Genomic DNA, 18,357 nt, shown 5'->3' on the forward strand with positions numbered 1-18,357 from the left:
AAACAGCCCATTCATAAAGTAAGCAAATTACCAATTAGTAAGCACACTAGGAACCAATGCTTATGTGTAATCTAACATTAAACTATACATAGTGCACAACTGTATGTGTCTATATAAAGTAATATGCAATCTCTATATAATGTCTACCTTTTAAGACAAATTTACACACCATTATGTGTGGCAGAACATGTGAAGTTTAGATTTTACCACCATAACATAATAATGTAAAGGGACCCAAGTTTCATATTTGTTATGCAGTCAGTCAATGTGACCATAATATATCTTTAGATGAATTTTTTACATTATCCCATATTATTTAGGTGGGCACTATATGTTGCATATGATGTACTTTGGTATATAAATATTAATTAAAGTATAATCCCTTGAATGTAGACGTAAACAATGCAACCTTATTTACATTATTTTATTATATGCTATTTGCAATGGTTTAATTGACTGCCCTGACTTGTTATTGCTTTTACTTTTTAAGACCCCTTCATCACCTAATACACAGCAAATCCAATTATTCGAAATTCCTCGTTCTATGACCAACTATTTATGAAACTCTGTTATGTATCGCATACCTACAGATTACAACATAAATTACCAGCAAATTGATATATTTAATGTGACTAAAAAATTCTTAAAAGAATATTTAAAAAACTCAGGTATCTTTTACTAATAATGGCTTTGTTTGTTCCTTCATATTAAGTATATATTTTAATCTACCAATCAATCAATCTTACAACTGTGCTTTATATTTATTTAACTGTGTTTCTGTTTCAATGTGTATTCTGTTTTGGCTTTTGTGTGTAATGTAATTGTTTGGATATTGTTTAGTGATTAGCTGTAGGAATACTTAAAATAAAAGTTAAGTTCACACTCAATAACAAATATGGCTCTTGGGTCGCTTTACAGTTTACATGATTATTTGGTATGTTAAGGTGTATCTGTAACTTTGGCAATTTGATTTGAAATGTAGTTTTTGGGTTTTAGGTCTTTTCTCCAAAAAGTAGAATTGAAAGGCTGCTAAGTAAAAAGTCCCAATCTGAAATATTGCAAGACATACAGAGTTCAATGAAAAAGTTGAGAGAGCCAGCAAATTTGGATAATATCATTAATGATCAAGTGAAATTTAGAGGTGAAGTTTCCAATGAAGCTCAGTTGTGGCTTATTGTTAAAAAACAAGAACACTTAAACAAAAGATTACAAGCAATTAATATACAAAATATGAAACAGATTGAACTTTTGCAAAACAATGTACAGCAATATAAGAAGAGAAGCACTGACTCTAACTCAGAAACACACAAATATATTGTAAAGTGCCTACAGGAGAAACTTTCAACTCTTGAAGAACAGATAGAAATCTTAACAGCAATTGAATCAAGATAAGCCATATTGCATTAAATAATACAAAATAAAATGAATAATACTTTTCAAATAATCTTTATTTTAATTTACTACTATTGAGGTTTTAGTTTTAAAAATACCAACACATACAAAAATAAATAATTGGTCACATGATTGCTACCTTAAACTATAATATATCAGTCTTAATTTATTTTCTCCTTAATTGCTTTTCTAAAATTTCTCTAAGTTTGCCTTTTTTATTAGTCTTGTCTGATAAAGGTCTGCCTAGTGGTATTAACTCCATTTGTTGTAACCTTCGTCTAAATTTTTGGTAAAATTCAAGGACATTAGTGTCTGCCCAGACATGTCGGGAATCAAAATCAAGTACTCTTAATGTATCTAAACTCTGTGCTCTACTTAAGGCGACATAGGCTTGACCAGCTTCAAAAATCTTTGACAATGACATCTCGACACAATCTAAAGTAAGGCCTTGAGACTTATGTATAGAAAATGCCCAAGCTAAATTCAATGGAACTTGTTTTCTACAGTACAAAGACCCATTTGCATTTTTTACATACCAACGTTCTGTACGGGCTGTGTATTCTTTTTTATTTTTAAATCTAACAACAGGTAGCCCCTCATCAAATCTAACTACAACACCCCTTGCACCATTCACTAATCCAGAATTAACATTAATGTTTTTTAATAACATGACTTGAGCACCTATTTTTAAAACTAATTTTGCAGGTGCAATTGTTTGCATATCAAGTAAAGTACTAGCATTGTCACTATCCTGAGCTGAATATATCTTCTCTTCACCATCTAAGTCACGCAATTTGGAGTTGTTAATCATTTTTGAGTCATTGGTATGAGAACAAAGTCTCGTAGCTAGAATTCCATCACTCTCAATTTTTTGAGTTGCTGTTTTAACAAGGCGTTGACTTATTTCATTTGTTACACGACCTATTCTTATACTATTTAGTATTGTTATAAACTCTTTATCAGTCTGTCTGTGAACTTGTTTTAATTCAAAACATAAGTCTATACATTTTTCCCAACATTTAGTTTGAAAACAAAATCTCTTTGCAGTCTTAGTTTTATCAACTACAGGTGGTAACTGAAGAAAGTCTCCACATAAAATTAATTGGATGCCTCCAAATGGCTTATCATTCTTGCGAACATATCTTGCCACTGCTTCAAGTTTCTAAAATAAAAATGAAAAAATTTATAATTAACATATAAATATCAATTTAACAGTCTAGACTCTAGATAATAAACAAAATGGTTAAATATGATTTATATTAATTCAACACTACCTCAAAGTATGTTCCATCTACCATTGAAATTTCATCAATAATAAGATGTTTGCACTTCCTCCATTTCTGTGCTACAAGTGGTAGTTTCAGTGCTTTATCACACAAGGTTTCAAGTGAACCACTGCCATCACCTATTCCAGCAAATGCATGTAGAGTAGTACCACCTTAAAACAGAAAACTCTATACACTAAAACTATTTAAAATATATGTTAGCAAATGTGTACTTAATTAATTCAATTTATTTAAATGTCAATATACCATACTACCAAAATAACAATCAAAACAAATTCATCAATGCTTATAATAGTTACCTATATGACAAGCTGCCACTCCGGTAGATGCAGTTGGCATAGTTACATCAGGAGGCAATGCAGCAACTATTCTCTTTAATAAATAACTCTTTCCAGTACCAGCAGATCCCGTAAAAAATATGTTTTTTCCACTAAGGCAAGCCTCCAAGACTCTCTGTTGTTCAGGATTTAAGTTACTTCCAGTAGTTAATGGAGAAGGAGAATACAATTTTTTTGGTGCTGGACCTCTACATACATCTTCATTTTTTCGCTTTTTAGATGGTGGAGATGGAGTTGTCGTGGTTGCTTTACTGATTTTACTTTTAGCACTACATAGATCAGCAACTGTGACTGGACTTATCTCTTCAAATGCTTGTGACCTACCACTTAATAACTTAGCTCGCACTGTCTGTTTGGAAGGTGTGGTATTCAAGGTTTTCTCTCGATCTCCAGTCATTTTTACAAATATAGTTCTTAGAAACGAAACAAGGTTTGTTGGGGGTGCATTAGAAATAAACACAGTACATCCAGATTCTTGAAATTTTATGCTTGCTTTACCCTCTGCCATAAATTTCTTAAATACATTTATTCCTTTTAAAGCTAACCTGGTTGCAGCATTCTTATCTCCGCTTACTTCCATAAACATTTCCCTAAATTCGTTCCTTATTATTCGCAAAGATGCTGACTTAAGTGTTATTTTTCTTATAATGGAGCCTTGAGGAGTCATCCATTCAACTGTTGCCGCACATGCTAAAAAGGTATCACCAGACTCCATGGCTTTTATAAACTGTTACTTAATTAGCCAAAAAATTGAAAAAAATATTGTTACTCCTTCATTTCTGTTACAAATCAAGATAATTCTTAGCTTAAAAATGTAAATAGAAATTACCGCGCCGAAAGCAGCGACCGATCCAGAATGACATTGACACGTAGATATACAGTCTACAACAGAATACAAATCGATCATATACCATAGAACTCATTATTTCGTTGTCGCGGCGTGACGACATCGCCTTTTTATAACTTTGGCTTGCAACGTGCTGTCTGTAAAGTCTTATCCTCCTTAATATCGCATTCATAAGTCCAGCGGGTCTGATGGGTGTTTTGTCTGATTTTCGTCTGAATTCTGACCCGTCCAATTTTTGCTCAACAGCCCTATTTAGTAGCTTTTTGGCTAGCTATGGCCCTTTCACCGTTGTCGGTAAACCTTTCACATTTATTAGATAGAGGAGTTGAGTCCAAGGGGGATGCGCTACAGCTATCGGGTAAAGCATATAGCGCTACTCTCAAGCAGCTCTTCGAGAAATTATGCAACTGGTTCTCCAGTCATTCTAACAATTTAAGTAAACAATCATTTATAGAAATGTTAAGTGTTATGAAATGCGAATTATATTAAGTGTTATTTCCGCTCAAAAACACCCTTTCTCGCTACTCTTTAAACTTAAGGTCTCTGATAGCAACAGCTAGACCTTAAGCTCGAGTTGCTCTAACTCTATAAAGCGCAATTTCGGCCCCACATAGACTACTGTGCTCACCTCTGGGTGAGAGCTTACCAGGACCAGCTCCTTCCGCTTGACTGGCTTCACAGACCGCTTGATAAAATACCATTACAATATATATACCAATACAATCGTATCACCTCGGCGTCCGTCGTTCCACAACTGAGGGTTTCTTAAGGCAATTTTTGCTACGGACCACCTCTATGTAAAAGCAGATCCTACGGAAATATTTCCGAATCAATTCGACTTAGGCATGCGCATTGGCAAGCAAGGCAATTGGCAATTGTGCAATGGCAGGCAGTGCGCTTGCGAGCCTTCAGGCATTCTTTTTCTGGCAGCAAACACTGGAATACTCTTTACACTGGCCGTGCAGGTATTTATCAGTAAGGAAACAAAGTGGTGTCTGAAGTAAAAACTCCACTTGGTAGTTTCAACTAAGTGGAGTTTCGGACTAGGGTCATATTATACCTGGCCCAATATAATCCCAAGGTGATCATTTCATCCGCAAAAACACACTCTTTGTCCCTACTTGTCGAACAAACGACGTTCAGTTTTGCGACCGCGGTTTGAAAGGAATGGCTTATTTGGTCTTCAAGATTTTCCATGGAGGGTGTTCAGAGTTATTCGGATTAATACTTCTAGCTGAGTTTCAAGAAAAAAAATCTTTTTAACAAGATATTCGCCTTATGGTAACTAAGTAGTATATTACGCTAGTTACCGTCATATTACCTATAGCTAATCTTCATAGAACGTGATGGTTTTAGAAAATAGTCGTTTTCCACTGAAGTTGATACCAAAAGTAAAATAAAAAATTTAACATCAAATCAACTGGAAAAAATCTGATAATTCTACTACTATAAACTGAATTAAACAAAAAATATTCTAACTGGAAAGTAATACACTTAACTAGAACCCACTTACTGCCAACCTCGTTTCGATTGGACAAACAAAGAAATTCCATTACCATAATAAGAACAACTCTAGCAGTGGTTCTCTGGAGCTTATCAAAATGCCATTACTACGGGATCTTTCTAATAAGGACAATACAAAATATCCAGCCATTGTAAATGAAGTTGTTATACGAAAGGAAAAGGAACATTTTTCGCTACCAAAACATTATATAATCCAACTATATACACACTACTACATTCAAAAGTATAGGTATGATGCTCACGTACAAGTATAGAAGTAAAGGCTTGCAACCGCCATAAGACTATCTCTTTTCTTGAAGGACGCTTGAAGTCGAATTGGATCGGAAATACTTCAGTGAGATGAATTCATGACGTCGAATAAAGCAGACTGCAGTTTCGATAAATGAAATGACACTATTTGTTTTAACAAAGATATAAATATATCTGTATAAATTAATTACCTCTTCAAATTTTAAATATGCAACGAATAATTTAACATTTTTTCTTAAGCAAGTAGGTACATGACATACAAAATAATAGTATGTTTAAGTTTTAATTTGCTTCATGTCCGGAGACAAGCTGTCACTTGGCGGACAGCTAATAACTCATCGGTGGCCGTAAAAGCATCTAAAGATAAACATACTGTCAGTAAATAGAAATACGCCATTATCCATATAACAGTGTACCACGTAAAACATTTTACGATAAAATATAATAGGTACTGAAATAAAATTTTAGCTTCACAATGATAGAGGTTATTTATTACCGTGAAGCGTCTATAAATCATTGGTAGCCTTTTGAAACTTTTAAAGTACTCTATATAATAATAATATATCCATATAATAGTTATATATCCTGGTTCCATTTTCTCGTAAGCAAATGAAATATGATTTTACTGATCATCGTTACAAACGTAGTGTGAGCCTGCCTACAATTTAAATACTATATCCTACGTAAATTATATATTCCTACAAGAAACTTCACCAAAAAGGAATCTACCCTGGGTTGAATATCCGTCAAATTTTTGCATTATTCTTACCCTATTAACGTTTTTAAACCCTGATTTAAGCATGGCTAAATCATTGAAAACCAGTAGTTATATATAACCAATGTATATAATATATATATATACATATTATGTATAGTTAGTAGCATTTCATCTTTAAAGCCTGTAAAATAACGCGAATCCAGACCAGTATCCAATTCTCTGTAAAACTGTTAAAATATACTTACCTAAGCACCTACCTTAACCGAGAAAGATCAGTTATAGGTTATATACTTAATTAAATATAGTTTTTTATAAATGCAGTTGTAAAAATCTTCTGGTCACCCAAGATAGTACACGCATATTTCTTATAATTAACGATTACCGTTAATAATAACTATTTTTTAGGCACCGATCTTATGACTTACTTTTGGTAAAAATTTATATCAAGGAAATTTTACTGTTTATCTCTCTAATAAAACTAGAAACAATGGTAGACAGCTTCTATAATAAAGTATTGTTTTCGGCAGTTTAACTTACTAAACTGAACTGAGGAAAAGATTTACATTTTTTTTAGTTCCTAAATACAGACAGTGAACAAAAAACACTTTTTTAAAGTTTTTTATTTAGAAAAAGTTAGTTGAGAAAGTAACGAATCACAAAATAAAGGTTTCATATGAATACTTCCGTATTTATCTATATAAATAAGTAGTATAGGTTTTAAACACAGAAATTTTAAAATGAACCGCAAAATACAAAGGGCCCTAAAATTTACAGCTTTCGTTAGAGGCAGCTGCCGGCGGCGTCATTAATAATTTACAAAAACAAAAGTAACTGCATTATCATTATTTGCTTCTTTGTATACAAAAACTTTTCTATACTTTCGGTAAAACCTCATCATATTTTATTGTTTTGGTAGTTCTCGGTAAGTTGGCACGAGTCGTTAGATGCGCAAAATTAGGTTTTAACTTTTAGGTTCAATAGCTACTTCTAACATTAGGTAAATGCGCGTTGCCCCCACCACATAATAATGCCAAAGTAGAGACTAACTAAGGATAATATTCAGAAACGAGATTTAGACTATAGTGTGACTACCGTACCTGATAAATATATTGGATTATATACGTGATACGGGAGTCATAGCTCTCACTAAGTGTGGGTTCTGAATTCGACCGCTTTGTAGTATTAATCCCCAATTACATGAACATGCGAGTACTGTATTTGCTCTCGGCAGTGGAGTTGTAAAAGTACACCCGCCAACTTTTTCCATGTACTTTTGCCTTGTACTTGAGAAGAAAGTATACGGGAAATATTAACGTTACATTTAGTCTAAAGCACTCAAATATGTGTTGTCATGATAAGACGAGAAAGTTGCGAAATTTTATTACAATTAAGTTGTCGTAATCTATTTTTTTTATATTAAAGTACACCACATCATCATATATATATATCATATATCTACAGTATATGTTACAAGCTAATTTTGCTTATGTATTTGATAAGAAGCATACATGTTACAAAATACACCAATTTTAGATTTTACAACTTTACAACAAGCAAAAGGTTAATAGTAAAATAGTATCAGATAGGCATTTAAAAATGCTTCTTTTTAAATAATCAGCCCGCTACCATATATGTCATGCTCTGGATAAATAGTGTGTTTTCCGTTATATATGCGAATAAAAGATTCCGAAAGATGACCTTTCATTAATCTGTGATATAATAATTATCTTGTTGCATTATACACCCATATATTTTTATTTTTTGAAAACTATTACGTATACCAACTAAAGGTTACAATCTACTTGACTTACCATTAACAGATACTACTCTGTCAGAGCGCACTGAGCTGAAATCCGCATCATTCATTAGAAGTCACCGCTACGAGGCCTGCGTCGGCTCATTCAAAACAGATGCGGCGTTTCAAAGGCCTGTCGTGACATAAACCAATATCGAATAGTAATAATATTGGAGGTTTTTTGCATGGAATGATATCATCATAGTTAATTTACAGACTAGCTAGACCTTGTCTTTATAATGTTATATCTATCAGGAATGTTATTATACGCTGTAAATATTGTTACAGTTATGAACCGAAAGATCAGCTATTTGCCATGTTTATCAACATCGAAGGACATGTGTGATGGGTGATTTTAGATAAGAATCTCGCATAAATGCTTGCAAGCATAATTTTATAACCTAATTATGTGATAGAGTATATATTTTACTTTGTTAGTACATTATAATAGGCCGTATATGTCTGCCAGTGTATAACACTGTATTAGTCATAATATCAGTAAATATCGTCTTTTGTTTTTATAAATAAGAGGGCACATAAAGCAAGAGAACATCTTTGAAGTTTTACGTGTTAATTCTTATTTAAAAATAAACACTCTGTGTGCAAATAAACGGGCGCAAATATGATACAAAATTTTATATGCCGTTGATATCTTTGGTACTATAGGCGACCGGAAGAGTTAAAAGTATCAACGCGACGCTCATTTGCTTTCACAGTAAATATGATTATTATTTCACGATTCAAAATATTCACCGTTGAAAGACCGTTATATAGACTTTAAAAATATCAAATGATTCAGGAATTGTGCAGGTCACACCCACAGGGGTCCGATCTATTTTTAACTTTTTCTACCGATACTTCCTGACGCAAGAATTCATAAGAAATAAAATCGTGTTATTCTGTTGTTTTTATTTAACAGGCTAAATGTATGTTTGATAAAAATGGAGTATTTTATTTAAATCCATTTCTTAAATAATAACATTTTAAATGACTTAGGAAATCAATTTTACAGATAATAGTTCAATTTCAACTTTACTTAAGCCAAACATTTGAATAATTATTATCAGTCGGTAATTCGGCGTCCATTAAATTCCGTAGTTGAGTTTGTCCTTTGAAATAATATTTTATTAATCAACCAATAAAATATGGTTTGATGACACTTTACATCATTTTAATTTTAACATTTACTATTACATATACTATTATTTCAATTACTATATGTGTTTTAAAATCAATTCAATGTTTATATCTTTTTGTAATTCTACTTACGATCTTTTATACATAAACCTTTTTGAATTTGTTAGTGCTTATTGATTATTATATTTTATTTTTAAATTTTTCAATATTATTGTAATAAATGTCGACGCTTTGGTAGACGGAGAAATTGTGATCAATTTGCGTTCCATCGTCACATAAATATAAATGTATGTTTTTAGTTATTACCTATTCAATAGTCCTATTTACTTTGAGTTGTACGCATGGAAACCATCAGGTGCTGCGCAACTAGTTAGTACTAAAATTAACTTTGCGATACACGTTACAATATGTCAAAGATGTGATAATGTTGGTTGCGGAATTTGAATATATGTGTAATATTTGTTTTGCGGTACAATTTTGACAAGAGAATTTAATTAGTAATTATAAAGGTTTTATATTTGGTAGATAGTTTAGACTGTTAAAAATCGTCTTTGACAGTCATAAATAATAAAGTAAATTAATTAGGCGTAACTTATGTATTTTTATTTAATATCTTGATTTTCTTTCAGATTCAGATTGTATTTAAGACAGAATTACACACAGAACATATAAAGGAGGTCCTTTATATGTTCTGTGGAATTACATTTGCAGCTATGAAGTTAGCTAAAGTGATCACTAATAATTTAAAACTTTATGAACGTAAAGGCGAATTAATTTCATTTACAATACCCGACGGACTATTGAACCAGATAAAGAAACAAAAATCTTACATTACAGCAAGATACTTGTAAGGGTTAATATAATTATTATTACCATATACCATACATACCAGGTATCATAAGGGCGACCTGTTTGGAAACAGAGGATACAGAGGAAGACCGCTCACGAGATGTGCAGATGACATTATCAAAACGGCTGACTAGAGCTGGATGAAGCTTGTCCATGGCAGAGATACCTGGTGACCTCCTCTAAAGAGGCCTTCACTTGCGGAGGCCTTCTTGCAAACTAATTAGATAACAATTAGCGTGATTCAAACTATTGTAATATAATTATTTTAAAAATAAAAAACAGGATTCAGTTTACTTTGATATTGCAAGAAATAAAAGGCTTTATATTTTATTTTAAACTGTGTTGAAATATTTGAAATGACAGTGCAGAAAATGTTGAATGTTTGGCACAGAAGATTATTGAATTGGATTCCTACACTCTATGATATATGTAGTATATATATGTAGTTGCCATTTGGCTACGTTCCGAGTAGGTAAGATTGATAGGAATGCTCGGGGTAGCCTTACCTAAGAGTAACGACTGAAACAAAACAATTCGTGTGAACCGGACAACACAGGGAGTTGGTGTGACCATGTTTCAATCTTAATAAGGGCGAAGTTAATATTAATATCAACGACACAAATTAATATATAATATATAAGTTAATTTATTTGATTTCCAGTATTACCACAACTACACTTTTAATAATATTTACTCAATTATACAACAAACATAAGAAAAAATGGAATACACACTTAAATAAAGAACATTAAACCTATATACTAACATAATATATAAAAATAACAATAATGTATGAAAAAGTTATAAAATGCATACTTCATTATAAATAAAAGCTATTAACTAGAATTACCTATAAATATGTAATATGATGTTTGGGCAAGAATCTTGCGTAAGCTTTCCATTGTAGCAGATTAAGAGCTAATGATATAAATCGCACTCGCACTGTTTATGTACTTATTAACATTAAATTATATGAAAAAAAAACACAACCCTTTATCTATCTTACCATGGAGATGCGGAAAAAAGTAATTAGGTAATTGTCTAGTAACAGTTTTTTATTTTCCATTTTTAGTAATAAAAAAATACGACATTCATTGGCGTGCAATTCAAATTCTATAGAAAACAATTGTAATATATAATATTATCTTACTAAAAACACTACCTACTAACACTACGTCATCTACGCTAAATCTAGTAGGTTGTGAAAATTCCTACATATTTAGTATATTATGGTCTTACTAGCGAGGAGCTTCAGTCGCCACACATGGGACGCATCTGTGCGATCACCGAGCCGCTGGAGGTACACCCTGAAACGACAATATATAGACCGCGCAGATTATTTATAAATATTAATGATACATTTCTATTTTTCTTAATATAAGAACTAATTAAAAAGGCAATTAAGTCATTACGTTTGAGAAAATTTGTTAAAATTAATTTATATAATATCGGGACACCATAGATATGCATCGACTTCTATGAATTCCATAGATAATATCTAGAATTGTGCATAGATTATCATTTAGACATAATTTATTATTTGTTTAATTTCTATAGTCACTAGGTTACGTTTTTCGATCGAAAATAGCTTCATTAACAATACGAATCAGATTAAATATTTGCCAAAATTACACTTAAAAATATTTCTTTACAACTTCATAATTACCACATAATAATTACCTGATATCTCCCCGACTATTGCATAAAGAGGTTCGCGGAATTGAACTGGAATTTACTATTAATCCGTTTCCAAAAAACAGCAACAGATGTTTGGTATTTATAATCTAGAACAATGGCTTATCAGTTAAAACAGGTAACCGCCTGGACTATGAATTGCTATCGCGACGTATTTTCTCAACCCAGCTGCAGTTTATGACTGAACATTTAAAAACGTTATTATTTATTGTCGTTTAGAACCTAATCTCCATTTTTACTATCCGGAATAAAACAATGGTCAATCGGTCACTATTTTGGCATATTGCGCGCAGATGTTTACGTGGGAAAGTAATAAGACAAAGTCGAGGAATAAATGTTTTACGATGTAATATTAAATGTGCCTTGAGTTACTTCAAAACTCTCTGCCGAAACCCACCACTGTTTAAACTAGGTATAAAATATCATGGAATGTGGCCATATTAGGCCAAAGATTATTTGACATATTTTTCTGACTAGAAAAAGATAGTGGATTAGTATGTGGTTTTGCAAAAGTTCTAAAAATTTATCTAAGAATATGCTGTAATGTCAGGCCTGATATTTTAAAATTAATAACTAGCACCTTTATACTTTACTTAGATATATATAAAATAAATACACAAGAATTTAAATATATTTTAAAAATACGCCGTGCCTTTCAGACTATGTAATAACCTTCTTAGAAGTTAAAGTTCAATGCTGAAAGCATGGAAAAGTGATAAGACTTTTTACAATAGTTATAAAGTATCTTAACTATTTTTTCTATTTTAACATTTACATGGCTTATTGTGCGGTATTTCAACAATTAATAAACCTAAATGTACCCCATTGCAAAGAAACGAATAATTTAACATTATTATAACTATGACTACTAACTATTTATATAAAACATCTATTTCTGTATTGTGCTGTAAATCTTCTTAATAAATAAATAAATAATATTAGTAAAATAAAAATTGGCAAACGGTAGCTCTCAATTCGGCGTATGAACCCTCGAAACTTTATTATTATTAAATTTACTCCCTAAGCTATTGCAGATATTTCTCAAATACAAACGTTTTATAGATTATTATAGACTGGCTATATATTTTCTTACTTGTAAATAATGTTGCATTTTCTACGCTTAAATAACGTGTAAGTATTGTCTGAACGGTGTTCTTATTTGTCTTCTCGAAGATTCATGCAAAAAAATGAAGTCTTGTAAAAATTATGAGTATGCAAACACTTTCAATGGCATAGAATAATCTTGTTATCTAAATCAGGTGTCACTTTCAACCGCAAACCCGAACAAATAGAAAATAAACTAAGCCGTAAAACTCTTAACATAATAAACGAACGCGTTAATCTCACAGTTAAAACATCTGTGTTCTTAAAACAGGGGGATGACAGGGTATCTTTACCCTACTTTAGAAGGGATTATCGTAATCTACAAGTACCTAGGTAATATAAATTTCACTAAAATTGATAATAACTTAATCATGAATCTACCGGTTTTATCTCTTCTTTTTCTCGCAATTATTAATCGCAAAGCAATGGCGTGCGTTTTAAGTGTCAGGAGACAATTAAGTTAATGTTCTGAAAACATCAAATTATGTATTTAATAATAGATAAATAATAGATAAATAGAAAGTTGAAATAGTTTAAAGGGGTTGGGTTGATGAAAAAACTCATGGAGAACATTAAACATCGGAAAGTTACCTCCTTCAACTAATTATAATGTGTAAAATCCAGGGTAAACGGCGTATTGGTAGAACGAAGAAGGCATGGCAACTTTAGGGAGTGGTATTGCAAATGCGGAAGAGTTGCTGCATCTGGCACAGGACAGGACACGCTTCAAGAAACTAACGGCCAACCACCAGTATTGGAAAGGCACTACTAAAAAAGAGTTTGGTCCCATTGTATTTATAATGCTGGCTTTATATGTATCTTAAAAAAATCTATATCACATAACAAAATCCATTAAATGGTAACATTTCGAATTAAATCTGAATCAATTCTCGATCATTCAGACAATATCAACCTTCTTTGGAAAGTGGGTTAAAAATTTCAGTTTTGTTTTATACACCTAAGCATTACAAGTGCAATAAATACGGCATGTATTTGGCAAATTTCTATTCTAGAACAAATGCCTTATGTGTGAAATATGCTTCTTTAATCACCCGGCTTATAAAGCCGATTTGATTAGCAAGGGGTAGTCAATTCTTACCACAGATAGATTAATATAATTTTAGGATACTAGATTGTTATATCGAACAAAGAATCACGTAATATATATGCAACGTTTGTACCAACTATTTTTATTTTTAACGAGAAATGCTAGTAGCAGGTAACAATTGATTATATTTAATCATTTTAATACAAAACGCGGTTTACGGTACAATCGGATTACAGGAAATCTAGGACTAGAGCAATAAAGTCATTAAATTCTTATCTGAGATTAAAAAGTGCAATTTCAAATTACATCCACATGATTTATTGACCTATTATTTCGAGTATTTTGTTTAACGTTGTATGAACTTAATCTATTAAAATCAAATGAAATGAAGCTGATTTCTTTCTTGGGAACAAATCATCATATATTTTAGTTATCGTAGGTTCTTTTCTGTTTCTAATTTGGCGATGAATTTTAGACGTGTAACATATGATGTTTCTTGGTTATATATGTAGCTGCATGATCGATATGGACTCAGTTAGCTTGTATTAATAATATTAATAATAAAATAGCATATTTTGCACCCCAATACAGATATGACAACACAAGGCAGAGCAACCAGAGTGCAATGTATGTAATCAATCTGTTTTCTGTTTTTGTACCTACTTACATGGAAAAATAAAAATGAAATAAATAAAAACCATCACAGAACATAGATTATGACGTTTCTGAGACCACCGCAAAGTAATCTAAGAGCTAGATTACACGTGTGGGTCTATATACTCTGTATGGATAAACCAAATTCAAATTCTGCGGTTTATTAGTGATAAATATAGCAATTCGTATAAATAACGTATATACATAATATTTACTATTTTAACACTTTTCAAGCCCTAATTACAACTTCATTGACAAAAGTTTATCGGGGTGTTTAAGTTTTAGATAACGGTATAAGTATTATGAATGGAAGTTATAGGCAAGTGTTCAACAGATGTTGCAATGAGTCAATGCAAATCTCCGAGAAAATGCGCCTAAAAAATTTAAATAATTTCGAACCAACTTTGTGTTATCTTTTTGTAACTAAAAGCGCATTGCTATAAATGAGTTATTTGGACAAATGAGGCATAGGACTGATTAGGTTATTCTTGTATCATTTTGCTTCAGATGGTCGGAAAATTGCAATACTATTATATAGGCGATAAATTTCCAATTGGTAAATAATTTGTGGTCCCAGCGCAGACCAAATAATTTTTTATTTTCGTTTTGCGTGGATTACACACGTTATTCGCTTTTAGTACTGACGCCCTCGGTATTTTGGGTCTTATTGGGCCGATTTCCCTTCGAGGGAAAGTTAACAAGATCCATTGGTGCACAGTCCGGGATTGAACCTACCATCTTAATGATGAGAGTCGCACGCTGAAGCCACTAGGCCAACACTGCTCAATCATCCACTTATACAGATTCTTGAAGGCGAAGGAGCATATTTAAATCAGAATAACCTACTTCAGCACACATCTTACTTTATTATCTGTAGAAATCAACTGCTTTCAAACATCAACAAATACTTGTGTTAAAAATCTTTGCTTTTACATAATTTGTATTGTTCGAGTAATGCGTTATTGTAATGTTAAAAATACAGTATTGAATAATGATGCTATTAACATATCGTCACTCGTCGTTCCTGCGGTTGGTAATTATTCCCGAAATATACCAAACCCCTTTTCGGTGTTTTATATTTGGATGTTTATATTTCATGTTTGAAAGTTTGATAAATCCTCCACCGAAGTTCAAGGTGGGTGATGTGATGAAAATATTCTTAGGTATATTATGTATAATAGATAGCAATTTATTTTTCAATACTACAAAATTCTTCGATTTTAATACGAATTTATTACATAAGCCTTACCCGTGAACTTCGTTGCGTCTTAAAATGATTTTTTTTAATTAGCCCTAATTTTTTGGATAGGTACATACCAACATATAGAACTTTTTGCTATGCTATTCCATAGAAACTGTTCGCTTTTCCGGAATAAAAACCTCACTATGAAAAAAAATCATTTTTCTTATATAAATTTATTTTCATAAAAACCTTTCCTCGGAGTTCGAGGCATAAATAAAATAAAAACTACTTGCCTAGTCCAACCGTCTTCGATTTAATGCTAATGTATGTATATACCTACCTATATAGAAGTATCTTTAGTACTTACTCAGTTACAGATGTATGATGTTTTTAGGATAACAATGTTGAATGTGTTTAATATTTAGTTATAAGAATTTTTCACTATTATACTACATAGCTAGGACATGTTTAACATGGATAACTGTTCAAAATTTATTTGTTTGTATTATTAACAACATTCTTCAAAATCTACGCTTTTAAGAAGGAAATTATGCTTTACGAAATCACGTAGAGCCCAAATATAACTTTAAAAAACTTCGTTAGTAAGATCTAAATCTAAAAAATCTTGCCTTTCTTTATTAACTTATGATTGTGATATACCTATATTCCACCTATGATATCAAAGATGAAACATTGTGGTTGTTAGGTATATTATATTTTTTTAATCGTAATCAATTATTGAAATCTGTTTCACCCACAACGCTTTCAAATTTGTACCTATAATTGGTGTTCTTTATTAATTGTTACAAGGCAGTCTCTAATTATCCTCGCATGGCCATTATAAAATGTCTGTCATATAATAACACAATCCAGACCACGCCAAGGCGATCTGTTAAGAGTTACGACGATAAACATATTAAATATTTATATTAGTGTAAAGCCTGGGTCCGTGGGATCCCTGATTATGTCAGGATTATTTTTAGTCTAATCGGCGACCGGCCGACGAGACACATAAAAACTTAGAAGCATGGGTGGCGCCGAAATTCTGTCACCTATGCTAAAAGGTAAAAAATAATACTAAGCGTTCTTAAAGCCTTTTTGTTAGCAAAACTAACCCTAGCCGTTTTATTCAGACAACGCAATGTCTTTTGCAAGTTAAAAACTGAAATATAATGCAAGACTGTAAATCAAAGACAGGATGCTTTATTGATGAAATCAATATGGCGTCCGAGCAAATATACGAAGTACATAATATAGGTAAATCCGACCCTAAAGACGGACAGGACAAGATAAGCATTGATAGACCGTATCGCCGTCTCACTCTAACGCATTCAACCCTGCAAGAGTGGGAGGTGCGCCGAGCGGGAGGCGCTTGCACCGAAACCGGTCCGTTTTTTGCCTTGTCAATGAAAGGACGGGCAGGGGCAGGGCGTCTCAAGACATTCAGTCAGTCTCTAGACGCGCAATAACCGCACATGTTGCACGACGCTACCAACCTTGCGCCCGCGTTTCAAACTATGAGTTACGACTGTGAAAGAGTGCCTATCAAACGCGAAAACGAATGTCCTGAAGAGGACGAATACTACGGTTACGCGCCGGTCCAAGTCAAACGTGATACGGAAATGCAGGGCTTCGTGACGTCTTCACCAACACACCTCATGGACCTCAGCAACGGGTCCGAACGGCCGCTTCAACAACCTTGGCCTGCGAATGTTATATTCGATAACGAAGAAAGGGATTACCAGCAACAGTTCGCATACGATCCCATGTACGACCAGCGTCAACGCCAGTACCGAAACTTTTATTTTGAAGACTCAAATTCGCAGGACAGACTAGGCCCCTACTACGAAGCCGAGCCGCCCTCCGAGTCAACGTATCGCGCATCAACTGAAGAGCACAGTGAGGGAAGCGACGAGAATAGACGAACAAAGAAACGCTCATCGAAATCGTCACGCAAGAAAACACAATCATTCGAAGAGATGCAGATACAACGAGTGATGGCGAATGTAAGAGAGCGGCAAAGAACGCAGAGCTTGAACGAGGCGTTCGCGAGTTTACGACAAATCATTCCATCTCTGCCCAGCGATAAATTATCCAAAATACAGACCCTGCAATTGGCTACCCAATATATAGAATTTTTGTACCAAATCCTGTCTAACAGTGAATCTACGGCGAGTAGCGATAGCAGTGATGCCGGGAGCGAGCACGGAAAATACTTAGCACAAGATAAACTTAGCTACGCCTTTTCTGTATGGAGAATGGAAGGAGAATGGACAAACGGTCAAACGTGATAGTGAATATTATATATATATAGGATTGTGTTAAAAGACGTTATACGATATTTAGTTTGTAAGATAAATTGTGATAGTCACGAACCAAATATAGGGATAAATCTAGGTTTTAGTATTAAGCTTTACCTGCATACCAAAAATGTAATATTCCAGTTTTGTACATTTTATCATAAGTAATAAATAATACTTTCATAATTTTTATCTTTTATTTATATTTTATTTTTACAAAAAAAGTTTATATAACATT

General features: G+C 32.7%; 2 protein-coding genes across 2 annotated transcripts; one reads left to right on the plus strand and one right to left on the minus strand.

Annotated features, from left to right (window-relative positions):
* Window positions 1-1,443: 1,443 nt before the first annotated feature.
* LOC110999185 (ATP-dependent DNA helicase PIF1) lies at window positions 1,444-3,865 on the minus strand. Its single transcript, XM_022268123.2, has 3 exons — window positions 2,978-3,865; window positions 2,667-2,830; window positions 1,444-2,554 (listed from the first exon to the last, which is right to left on the minus strand). The coding sequence occupies exons 1-3, from the start codon at window positions 3,729-3,731 to the stop codon at window positions 1,559-1,561; spliced, it is 1,914 nt and encodes a 637-aa protein (XP_022123815.2). The 5' UTR covers window positions 3,732-3,865; the 3' UTR covers window positions 1,444-1,558.
* A 13,353-nt stretch (window positions 3,866-17,218) lies between these two features.
* On the plus strand, window positions 17,219-18,295 carry LOC110999182 (twist-related protein 2-like). The gene has a single exon (XM_022268119.2). It carries the CDS (start codon window positions 17,295-17,297, stop codon window positions 18,108-18,110), a length of 816 nt encoding a protein of 271 aa, XP_022123811.1. The 5' UTR covers window positions 17,219-17,294; the 3' UTR covers window positions 18,111-18,295.
* Window positions 18,296-18,357: the final 62 nt, after the last annotated feature.

The sequence above is a fragment of the Pieris rapae genome, chromosome 21, assembly GCF_905147795.1.
Source record: "Pieris rapae chromosome 21, ilPieRapa1.1, whole genome shotgun sequence".
Taxonomy (NCBI): Eukaryota; Metazoa; Arthropoda; class Insecta; order Lepidoptera; family Pieridae; genus Pieris; species Pieris rapae.